Genomic DNA, 12,496 nt, shown 5'->3' with positions numbered 1-12,496 from the left:
GCAGGGGCGGTGAGGGCCTCCAGCGTCTTCCCCATCCTCAGCGTCACGCTGCTCTTCTTCGGCGGGCTCTGCGTGGCGGCCAGCGAGTTCCACCGCAGCAGGCACAGCGTCATCCTCAGCGCGGGCATCTTCTTCGTCTCTGCAGGTGAGCACCTGGCCCCGCCCTGAGCCCGCGCCAGGGCCACGGGACAAGGCAGCGCTAGTCAGGGTTCCCTCCAAGGCGGGCAAGAAAGTGTTCAACGGTTACGTTAGGAATGAGGCCCACGGCCTCTAGGGAGAACCAAGATGCTGACACTCCAGCTGCAGGGCCAAGGAGGAGAAACGGGGGAGGCGGGTGGCAAGGCCGGCTCGGAGGGGCCAAGACTGATGTATGTCCAGGCTGGCACGTGGGCCAGGGGCACGTATGGCGTGTGGCTGAGAGGCTGGGTCAGTGTGTCCGAAAGGGGTCCGACTTTCTGTTCTCCGGGGCCTCTTCAGCCCCTATCTCCGGCCTTTTGAGGCACATGTTTGCCGGCTAACTGTGTTCACAGCTCTTCAAGTGCTCAAACCTTCCTGTTGTTCAAAGCATCTCAGGGAACAAGGCAAAAACCAGCAGTGCCAGTGCTGTCAGGGGAGATGCTAGAGCCAGTGGCAGCCCTGACCAGCGGGGCCCGGGCGGCGAGGAGGGTGAGGGACAAGACTAAGGAGGGGCCCAGCCTCGCCCTCCTCTCTCCCCCCTTCGCCTCCCTCCCGCCTCCCTCCCTGTCTTCCCCCTTCCCTCTGGGCTCCTTTCCACCTGCTCCCCATCTCTTCCCACCACTAGCAATCAATGCCAGCTGGACGGAATGCTTTAGGGAGCCTCCCCCCCGGGAATGACCTTCAAGCTTTCCCGATAATGACGGGATATCTGCTGGGATGGGGACACTGGGGACGGTATAAAAGGGTGGGTGACAGAAGCTGACCCTCCTGGACTTGCATCTGGCCCCACCTGTGGGGCCTGGGGAGCGCCACCTACTCCCTATAACTTGGTTTCCTCCAGTGTAAAGTGGGAAATAATAACACTACCTGCGTCATAGGGCTGTTGGAAGGAGGTTGAACATGAAAAGCACAATGTCACTTTCTAGTATTGCAAAGCAGCAGCCATACGGTCCTGGCCCCTCTAAGACCTTTCCCTCTTGTCCCCTCCCCGCTGTCTCCCCTCGTGTGAGGCGAGGAGGTTGGACGGCCCCCCTCTGAGTCTCTGGGTGAGGCGAGGAGGTTGGACAGCCCCCCTCTGAGTCTCTGGGTGAGGCGAGGAGGTTGGACAGCCCCCCTCTGAGTCTCTGGGTGAGGTGAGGAGGTTGGACAGCCCCCCTCTGAGTCTCTGGGTGAGGTGAGGATGTTGGACGGCCCCCCTCTGAGTCTCTGGGTGAGGTGAGGAGGTTGGACGGCCCCCCTCTGAGTCTCTGGGTGAGGTGAGGAGGTTGGACAGCCCCCCTCTGAGTCTCTGGGTGAGGTGAGGATGTTGGACGGCCCCCCTCTGAGTCTCTGGGTGAGGCGAGGAGGTTGGACAGCCCCCCTCTGAGTCTCTGGTGAGGTGAGGAGGTTGGACGGCCCCCCCTCTGAGTCTCTGGGAACCGGCTCCAGCCACAGACCATGGAGAAAGCTGCCCAGGGAATGAGGTCACCCCAAAGGGGCCGTGGCCCCAGTCACACTCTGTGGACAGATGGTCACAACTGGCAAACTGAGGGTCCTGTGCTGCTCAGAGGCATGTTCTAGTCTCTGGAGGCCCGGCCAGGCCCCCTGGGCCCCGGGGGCCCCAGAGGATGCTGGGCTGTGCAGCCGGAAGGGCTCCTGGACAGGAGAAAATCATTATCTTGTCCCCCAAGGGGATGTCAGGGAAGAGTGTGTCACCAGCAGCTTTCTTCTAGCAAGAGGTGCTGTGGGAGCTGTCGGGCTCATGAGGTACAGGGAGCTGGGAACTGAGGGGCAGTGGTGAAAGCCCTGAGGACAGGCCAGGAGCTCGGGGTCGAATCCCAGGCCCTCTCCCCCACTCACCTTCCCAAGGACCCCAGGGAGCCTCAGCTCCTCCACCTACAAAATGAAGGTTTTGGAGGACTCCGCACTCTCTAAGGCCCTTTTTGGCTCAGTTATTCTAATGATGTCTCAGACAAGCAATCAATAACCCTTTATTAAGCACCTACTATGTGCCAGGCATGGTGAGAATGCTGAAGAGCATGGGCCCTGAAGCCAGGCTACCTCATGCAAATCTGGGCTCTACTGCTTCCCAGCTGTGTAACCTGGGACAAGTCTCCTAACCTTTATATGCCTCAGTTTCCTCATCTGAAAAATGGGGCTAATAGTGGCTCTACCTCTTAAGGGTGCGAAGAGGATTAAACACACTGGTATAAAATGTCTAGAAGTGCCTAGCACACAGTAACTGCTCAACACAGTAGCTGCTATTCTATGCACTGTTCCCTGTAATTCTTATGCCATCTCAAGTCTCTCACTCGTTCCCCAGACATGCGCTCAGGCTGGGAGATGGGGCCAGAGCAGCGGACAAAACCTGCCTAGCTCCGGCCCTGGGGAGCCAACAGCCTGGCAGCTGGGGGGCCGGGTGACTGCCACCCACCCTCTGCTCTTCACAAGCTTTGTTAGTGAGATCTAAACCCACCCGAGGCTAAGGGACCACCCTCAATTCAAATCCCACTCCCACCCTTCCCTAGCTGTGTTGACCAGGGAAGTTACTCGTGTTCTCTGTGTCTCAGTTTCGCCATCTGTAAGAGTCGTAGGCGATTTTTAAAAAGCAGGCCTGTTGCCCTGGCTGGTGGAGGTGGTGCACGGTGCCTGACCACAGGGGGCGCCCTATAGATAAACGGACTCTCACCGGCTTCCCTCCTCCTTAACCACCAGGCAAGACTTTTCCTGGCAAGACTTCCATGTGCAGCTTCCCAAACTTTACGCAAAGTGTTCTGCTGGCGGAGGAGTCCAGGCCGTGGCGAGGGCCGCCTTCAGCGAGCTGAAATGTCTGTACAGGCCGTCTCCCACTAACACTTAAAAATTCATGTGAAATCTGCTCTCCCCTCCGCATCTTACTCAGGTTCATTTTCGTGTAAAAGCATGCGCTGCCCCGCCGGTCTCCAAGCCAGCTGGCACTCCCGGAGGAGAAGCTGGTTTCCATCCTGCGGCTGGCTGCAGCCTGGCACAGGGCTGGGGGGTCGGTCCAGACTGAGAACTGCGCAGGGACTAGAACCGCTGCCTGGCCGCGACGCTGTGCAGAGTGATGCCGGGGGGCTGGTAGAAGCAGACCCTGCCCTGCCCTCGGGGGCAGGCCTAGATGGGGTGTGGCCGGAGACAGTATCCAGGCCGTGAACTCCCCTCACAGCGTGTGCACCAGCCGTGCAGAATGGGTGCACTGGGGCAGAAGCCGTGGCCCTGCTATGCCAAGCTTTAACCTTTTGGTTGCTGGACCATGGGGAGATCTTGGGGATCCCCAGGAAGAGCATGGGGTGCTCACGAAATGGAGGGCAGGGTCAGGAGGCCACTGACGATGCTTCTTTACCAGCTAGTGCAGGACCATAAAGAGAGGCAGCCACCCTTAGCACCGCCCTGCATGTGGCCTGAACTCGGAGCAAGGAGACGCCAGCCAATGTGCCAGCCTCTCAGAGTCACTGTTGGTATCAAGGCCAGGATGAGGCCCTTGCAGCCAAAGGACAAAAAGAGATACTCGACCTTTGGAGCAATGATGTGAGAAAGGAGGTCAGACACGAGCAGGGCCTGGCCCCAGGTCTGTTGTTTCTTCTCACTGCTCCCTGGAGATTCAGCTCTCCCTGCCCCCCCTCCCCAGCAGCCCTGCCTGTGCTATTCCACTGGCACTGGGGACACTAAGTTGGCAGACCCTGCCTTAGGGGACAACATCTTCATGTTCCCCAACTCTCAGAGCTCCGGCAACAGCTAATCTAAAGATTAATCTTATCCTGTGCAGATAAGGAGATGTAGGAGCCACTGTACCTTCCCCGAGGGCTCATTAGTCCCCTGACTGCAGCTCCAGCCCCACCTGTGTCCACTGGACAGGACAGCTGGACCCCAACAGACACTTGCAGCTCAGTGTGTCCAGATCTCTTCTCCTCTACACCTGCTCTCTCTGCTGCCTCTTATTTTAGCTCAAGATGACACCACTATCCCCATGGTCCAGGCTAGAACCCTACTAAGCCACACTCCACAGTCAAGAGCTTTTCATCTCCTGGCTCAGGCCTCTTCAGTTTTCAGGATCCAGCTCAAATGCCACCTCGTCTTCAAAGGGAAGTGGCTTAGTCATCTCTCTGCTTGGCTCCTGAGCCGCTTTACCCCTGCCTCTGGGAGAGCCCCTCCTGTCTCCTCCGATTGCATTTACACGTCAGCCTCTCCTACGAAGGGTGAGGACCTCTAGGGCAGGGGCCTGTCCTCACTCATTTCACCATCCTCGTGAATTCCTGCCGGGGGTTACGTTCTGGCGGAGTGAACTGCTTCCAAGGGGAGAGGCCTGTGTTCTGAGCTCTACGCACCTGCTGCAGGGGTCAGGTGTCTTCCTTACGGAGGGGACACCACCTGGGACTGAACCCTCCATTTCCCAGGAGACAGGCTATGCAGGAGAGCTCCGTGGGGTTGGGCTTCCCAGCCACAGATCCTCTCCGCTCTCTCCCTGTTACCTCCACATTTTCTATAAATATTTCAAGACCGCAAGTTACCACGGAGGCTTATAAAAGATGCATTTTCTTCCCCCTCTCTTAGGGTTAAGCAACATCATCGGCATCATAGTTTATATATCGGCCAACGCTGGGGACCCCGGGCAGCGTGACTCCAAAAAGAGCTACTCGTATGGCTGGTCCTTCTACTTCGGAGCCTTCTCCTTCATCATCGCCGAGATCGTGGGCGTGGTCGCCGTGCACATCTACATAGAGAAGCACCAGCAGCTGCGCGCCAGGTCCCACTCGGAGCTCCTGAAGAAGTCCACTTTTGCTCGCCTGCCACCCTACAGGTACAGATTCCGGCGGCGGTCCAGCTCCCGCTCCACGGAGCCCCGGTCCCGGGACCTGTCCCCCATCAGCAAAGGCTTCCACGCCATCCCCTCCACCGACATCTCGATGTTCACCCTCTCCCGGGACCCCTCCAAGATCACCATGGGGACCCTCCTCAACTCCGACCGGGACCACGCGTTCCTCCAGTTCCACAATTCCACGCCCAAAGACTTCCAGGAGGCGCTGCACAACGACCTGGCCAGCAGGCGCACCACGCCCGTCTGACCGCCCCCGCCCGCCGGCGCAGCCCACCCAGTGCCCGCAGCTGTCTCGGAGGTTGCACGGCGCGGTCCTCGTGATGGTATTAATCTTTACAAAGTGAAACCAGGTGGACCAGCCCCGTTCCACACTCTGCCCCTCCCCTCCAGGCTCTAACCCTCTGGGCCCCCGGCTCCGAGCCCGCCCCATGACGCCATTCCTCTGCGTGTCTGTGCCGGGTGTCTCCCCTGTTCCCTCTTCCCTGGAAGGACCCCTCATGCTTCCTCCTTGAAAGAAGGTTTCACTCAAAGTCACAGCAGGTGGCTTGGGAGGTCCCCACATATCCAGGCGTGCGCCCCGTTGTCCCTACTGTCCACTCACACAATCCTCAGGACACCGCCGCCCAGGTGGCCCTGGAGGAGGCATTCACCTTTCCGTGTTAGAAACACGTGACCAGAAATCAAAGCTGCCGGAGCCCCGGAGCAGCTCATGTAACAAGCACTCATGTGATTAAAGGTCTTGCCCGTCACCAACCGAGCCAAGGCGTTTTGTTGCTTCTGGGTTCTCCCTGCGCAAACTCACGCCCCGCGCAGAGCTGGAGCCGAGCTCGGCTCATCCGCACTCTGGCCAACGGGAAGGGCCCCCGCCACCTCCCGAGGCCGACAAGGTGCTCCTCCCGATGTCAGAGCTGGTGTGTCCCCACCAAACCCCCGGGCCAGCTGGGGGCACCACGCGTTCAAAAGCCTGGTTCTCGCACCCGGTAGCTCTGGGCTCTGGGGCGAGCCCACTAACCTTCAAGCCCCAGCCTCCTCGCCTTTAAACTGGAGCCTGGTGCAGCGCTCTCCTCCACGGCTGTGAGGCCTAAATGGGACCCACAGCGGAGATTAGCACGTTGTAAATCCCACATCTGTGTGTGTGCATATTCACATGCAGTGCGTTTTGGGTGGATTCTAGAGAATGAGCTTTGCATCAGTCTGCTCGGGCTGCAGGAACAAAGTCCCACAGACTGTGGCTGTGACAAGAGACAATTCTTTCTCACGGCTCTGAAGGCTGCACATCAAGATCGGGGTGCCGGCTGACTGGGCTCTTGTCGAGGGCCCTCTCCTGGCTTGCGATGGCCCCTTTCTCTGCGTCCTCAGATGGCAGAGACGGTGAGTTCAAACTCTCTCTCCCTCTTTTTACAAAGCCACTAATCCCATCACAAGGGCTGCACCCTCGAGACTTCATCTAACCCTAATTACCCCCCGAAAGCCCCATCTCCAAATATCATCGCATTGAGGGTTAGGGCTTCAACGTATGGATTTGGGGGTGGCGGACACAATTCAGTCCATAGCAAGCAGGACTGCGGGAAGATAAAGCCAATGGAGCTAGTCTGCATTGTGGGGAGCGGGGAGCCTTGCCCAGGCTCAGAGGGTGTTGGGGGTGAAAGTGAAAAGACTTTTGAATATGTTGAACGTTTGATGCCACCTCCACCAACACTGACTTCCTGGTGCTTTTTGGCAAACCTCCCCCCCCCCCCCCCCAGTACTCCTTACTTCAAAGAGTTTCTGGCTCCAGGCTCCAGTCACTGTAGGGGGCGGAGTTGTGGTCACAAGAGCTCACACTTACCTAACACTGCTGTGTGCAGGCTGTGCTCTAGCACTGGACACATATTACACCTTTTCACCCTCCCAGCAATATCCCCTCTTACCAAGGAGGAAACTGAGGCAAGGGAGGTGACAGGACTCACCCAGACTTCACCGCCCTGTGAGATGCAAGGCCTGGGAGCTAGTCCCTCGTCCACACTCACACTGTGAGCAACAATTCATGCCAACACTCGAGTTGTTGCGTTCAGACTGGATCCGGAGAACAACTGCAAGTGGTAGGAATTAGCATCTGCATTTTGGCAGGAGAGGAAATCAAGGCTCAAGGAGCGTAAGTGTCTTAGGAGCTAGGAGCAGGGCCAGTGTTTCTACCCCAGCCTCTGCTTTCTAAGTTGACTGCCGCCGAACCTCACTTACTGGATGGAGTAAAACCCTTGTGAAGTTTCGCATCCACATACCACATCGACGATCATTTTCCTAATGTTTCCTGCAAACTAACTCAGTTTCTACTTCAGTTCTTGAAACTGAACTTCATAAAACTACTATCAAAAGGTAACTGGAATGACCTCCCATAAGCAAATGATAACTGGGAAAATAAATAAATGGAACAGCACTCACGCCACGTTCTAGCTGCAGCCTGTCTGAGCTGAGGGCCACCTGCCTACTCTTTGTGAGAAGATGTAACACAAACGTTAGAAAGGTATTCTCACACCAGAGAAGACGCCTCCCTTGGCTTAATCAGAAGGACAGAAACAGACCTGGAAAGGGGGTTCTCTCTACAGGCCCGATGCTCTCCAGTAGCTCATCCCGCGCTTTGGGAAAAGTGGCCGCGGCTGTGAGGAGGGAAGGATCTTAGAGGTGGGTTGAGTAGCTGACAAGTATGGTGAGGTGGGGAAGGCAGCAACTTGCAGACGTGGGAACTAGGAGTTCGTCAAAAACAGGGCATCTGGGGAGTTGGTCAGAGATGGGGAGAAAGGTCCCCAGGACACCAAGGTACGAAGCCGTCTGCAAAGGCCAGAGAGCGGAGGAGGCAGGGCCCTGAGCCCCGGAAGGGCCCTCCCCGCACGGCCGCTAGCTCTGGTCTTTGCAAGGCTTTGGCACACGGGCCTCAGAGTGCCTTTGCTTGAAGAGTGCTCAGCTGGACCCAGCGGGTGGCATCAAATAATATCAATATCACCGCTCCGGCTCACAGCCGGGATCCCAGGCGATCCGGTCTCCAACCGCCACCCCCGGGAAGAGTATTCACATTTGCAGGTCCCCACGCATGTGGCAAGCAATGTGCCATGAGCTCCTCTTCTTTTGTCTCATTTCATGCTAACCTTGGAGGCAGGGATGACTGTTGAACTCACTGCAGGGGTCATGCAGCTCCTTCCCAGCCCACTCGTTTCTGGACCAGCAGCATCCTGCCACCAACCTCAACACCAGACCCTTGTGTTTCCCTTGCGTGCTTCACCCTGCCGCCCCCACAGCTGACCTTTACCAAGCTAGGTCTCTACCTTTCGGGAGGGGAGAGGCAGCCTGACACAGCATGCAAGCCCACAAACTGCATCGGTGTCTGCCCAGAGTTCAGCCCCAGCTCTGCACTTATCAGCCATGAGAACTCCCTGTGCCTCAACTTCCCCGTCTGTAAAATGGACCCCAAAACAGTACTTACCATAATAGTTTAATACTGTTCTCAGATTTACATTTTTCCTGCTTGGGCCCTTTTCCACCTAGCCAATCTTATTTTCCAAATCTTGTCAACACATGCTTCTGCTCCAATCAGGCCAGCGTCTACACTGTACCCTGGCTATATCACACTTATTCCCACCCCCTGACTTTGCTGATGAATGTCATTTCTGCCTGAAATGTTTTTCCTTGCTCTCTCCAAATTCTGTCCATTCTTCAAGGCCGAGATCAAGCCTTGTCCCTTCCATGAAGTCCTCAATGACTCCTAGGCCACATAATCTCTTGCTGATTGTCATCCGTTCATTCATCATTCTTTCACTCATTCATTCATTCATTTATTCATCCATTCAGCTAGCACTTATTATCCAGTGCTTACTATGTGCCAGAAATAGCCATAATCTCAACAGATATGGCCACTGCCCTCACAGAACTCTCAGTCCAGTGGGAAAAATAAGCACTAAATAAGTAAACACACAAATCAACATCATTTGAAATTGTGAGCTATGTCATCAGGGGAAAATATAGCATACAAAGTACAAAGGAATATAAACAGGGGGCTCTAATTTTGATGGAAGGTCCAAAAAGAGGACGTGGCATTTACAAGCAGACCTGAAGGAAGAGTTAGAGTTATCTAAGTAAAAAGAGGGGAGTGTGAAGGGGGGATGCAGCATGTACAAAGACCCTGAGACCCCACAGTCCTTAGTAGGTGGACATGACAATGATAGGACACGACCTTGCCCCCAGCCACAAATGATTGGATCACAGATTGCACCTGGTCTAAGGCTAGCCAATTCCTTTATAGGGTGGCCAGTGGTCTAGGATTTATGACTGGACATAAAAAGGTAAACTGAGTCAATCAGGTCATCTCTGCTGGAAATTTTAACTGAGGGATGCAGAGAGCAGTTGCTAGGGGAAGCAGAACAGAAAAGATATAAGGAAACTTTGGGACTAGGACAGCAACAATGGGCCAAACTCAACTGAAGTTATTTCTTAAAAAGCTATTTGGTAAAGAGAAGGCAACCTTGCAAAGGTTTCCTGTTGTACTTAGATAAAATCCAAAATTTTGCCATGGTCTCCAGGGTCTTGCATCATCAAGACCATGCTAACCCACCCAGCTTTCTTCATGCCGCTTTGCATCTTGCTGCCTCCGTTCCAGGTTTATGTCTTCCCTTCTCAGTTCCTTGATCCAGCCAAACACATTTCTGCCTCAGGGCCTTTGCACCTGCTGTTCCTGCTGCTTGAAATGTCTTCTCTCTCTTTGTATGGCTGCCCCTTCTCGTCCTTCAGGTCTGAGCTGACAACTCACCTCTTCAGCAAGGCCTCCACTCAGCAACTCTCAAAAGTAGATCTCCTATTATTTAGTATAATTCATACTTATTCCCTTGATAGCTCAAAAGTCTATAATATTTTATTTTTGTGTATTTTTTTTTTATTTACTAGAATATACATTTTGTGGGAGCAGTGTACCTGACTGTATGGCCCTCCACTGTTGTCTTCCATGCCAAGTATGGAGCTATTTATCTGGTGCTCAAATATCAGGAGGGAGGGAAGGAAAGAGAGAGGAAAGAAGGAAGGAGAAAGACCCAGGGACCAGAAACCAAGTGGCATTGTCTGAAGGCTAGTAAACCATAGCGTAACATCAAAGCCACCAAAAAGTCAATGGCAAGGGCCAGTCACTGGGCTGAAAGCAAGCAACTCGTGGATGTTAGCTTAAATTTGTGGCACGCTGATTGCCTCTTTGTAAATAAAACCAAAACCAAACAAAAGTCAGTTTTGACATGGTGGTCTGGACTTCAGGGTCCTTCTCTGATGCTTTAAGTAAGAATCATTTGGCTGCAAGTAACACCCAGTTCTAACTTAACTAGCTTGTATTCATCAGGCTATCTGTCATAACAAACAAACCTCAGAATCTCAAGGGCTTAACCCAATAAAAACCTTTATTGCCTGTTCACACAAATGCCAGTGGCTAAGCTGCACTCCCGGTGACTCTGCCCCAGGAAGTAACCCAGGACTGTTTCTGTCCTATAGTTCTGCCTCTTGTGGCATCAGGGTTGTCCTCAGCTCATCCGCCTGGGTAGATGGAGGGAAGGGGGGGTGAGAAGGTGAAGGATCCTGCACCTAAACTTAATCACCTTGACCTAGAAGTAACCCACTTCAAGTCACATTCCATTAGTGAGAGTGAGTCCCATGGTACCATCTAGAGTCCAGGGGAGGAAATACCAAAAATGTCACCCATGGCTGGAGAGTTGAATCCAAGTCATCACTCTACGTAATATAAAGCACGCATGAACCTTTGGTAGGTGACCAGTCATCTCTGCCACACTACTTAAGAAAAATGTATCCTCCATAAAAAAAATCATCTCAAGATAAAGGCTCCCCTAGATTAGTTAATTCAGTAGCTCAAAGATAAATATAAGGACCCAAAGTGTTTCCATCTTCCTACCTTTCCATCCTCAGGCTGGTATCCATCATATCCAGATACATCAACCAGGAGAAGGAGAGGTGCCTCTTTCCTGGGTGCCTTTCACAGTGAGGAAAACTTTCCCCCATTCTCTCTGCCTAGGAGTGGGTCATGTGTGCACCCCAAGCCAGTCACCAGTAAGGGGCATGAAGTTACTGTGAGGGTCCAAGGCCAGTGGTTCTCAGCCCTAGCTACACATTAGCCCCATTTGGAGGGAACTTTAAAAATGCACATGTCCAGCTCTGGCATGGTCCCGTGCACTGGAAGATTGCCGCCCGCTCAGGACACATGGCAGGTTGTGAATTCGATCCCCGGTAGGGGCGGGCAGGAGGCAGCCGATCGATGTCTTGCTATCACATTGATGTTTCTCTCTCCCTCTCCCTTCCTCTCTCTAAAAATCAATTTTTAATTCTTTAAAAATACATACAGACTTCCAGGCCCCACTGCGGAGATTCTTATTTAATTCGCCTGAAATGAGCCTGAACTTCAGAAGTCACCAACTGATAGTTCAAGGACCAAAGTCCATTCACATTCCTGCTTAGCTGGATCCATAGGCTGCTTATAAAAATTGAGAGCTGACAGTAATAAAGCAAATGGGGCAAATTGTTAGCAACCCGCGAACCTGGGTAAAGGGTATAGGAACTCTTTATACCATTCTTAAAATGTTTTCTATAAGCTTGATATTATAGTAAAATAAAAAATTACCCCCCAAAAAGGAAAAATGGGAACTTACACTATAAGAGCCAGGATTTTTGGCTTCTCTTGGAAACCATAAAGTCTGGAGGAACGGGTCCGTTTTCCTGCTGGCTTGAGGAGCAGCACCGGGACTGGGGCTCAAGGGCGCCCGAGAGGCGCGGCGTGGTTAGCGGGACCCTGGGGAGTCTCGGGGTCAGCCGTGGGTCCCTCCCGGAGGGCTTCCCGTCCCACTCACCTGCTCCCCCCCTGCCCACCCTCTCCCCGCCTCCAAGCCGGCTCAGCCTATTTTTTGCCGAGCGCGGCCCCCTGCGTCTGCCACACTCAGCTCCTCGGCAACTCCCTGCCCACTCCACAGCCTGGCGAGGCCTCCCCGCGGCTCGTCACCAGTGGCCTGGCATTTCGCTCCCCGGCATAGCCGCGTGTCACCAGCGAACGGGCGCTCTCCCCACATACTCCTCCAGATCCGTTAGGTAAATGTCAACTGTAAGACCAGTCCCAGCACTGACGCCCCATGGTTTTCAATGAACTAATGAATTAATTAACTAATTCCCCTCCTCCGCCACCCAAGTTGTGACAACTGAAAATGTCTCCAGACATTGTCAAATGTCTTGGGTGGGGGAGTCGCTCCCCATTAAGAACCAGTATAAGGACAGGAAAGCCTAAGAACTGAGCCTTAGAAAAGATGGCAATCAAAGTCTTTCTAGGGTTGTAGACAGCAAGGACTAATAGATGGTTCTAGACAGCAGGGATTCATAGAGGGCTCACTGCCCGAGCTGGTGTGCTCAGTGGTTAAAGCATTGGCCTGAGCACCAAAGGGTCACAGGTTCAATTCCCAGTCAAGGGCACATACCCGGGTTGCAGGTTTGATCCCCAAC

The 12,496-nt window shown here is 53.9% G+C and overlaps 1 protein-coding gene across 1 annotated transcript in view; it reads left to right on the top strand.

The window, feature by feature from the left end:
- Nucleotides 1-6,364, top strand: part of CACNG3 (calcium voltage-gated channel auxiliary subunit gamma 3) — a 70,441-nt gene extending 64,077 nt beyond the window's left edge. Inside the window, exons 3-4 of the mRNA XM_081132641.1 lie at nucleotides 5-145; nucleotides 4,729-6,364. Coding sequence (XP_080988767.1) covers nucleotides 5-145; nucleotides 4,729-5,240 — 653 coding nt within the window. The 3' untranslated portion in view covers nucleotides 5,241-6,364. The remainder of the gene's footprint in view (nucleotides 1-4; nucleotides 146-4,728) is intronic.
- The last annotated feature ends 6,132 nt before the right edge of the window (nucleotides 6,365-12,496 follow it).

The sequence above is a fragment of the Miniopterus schreibersii genome (genome assembly GCF_964146895.1).
Source record: "Miniopterus schreibersii genome assembly, chromosome: 3".
In the NCBI taxonomy this organism is placed as follows: Eukaryota; Metazoa; Chordata; class Mammalia; order Chiroptera; family Miniopteridae; genus Miniopterus; species Miniopterus schreibersii.
Note: the sequence above shows the minus strand (reverse complement) of the source record. Positions and strands in the feature narration are given on the sequence as shown.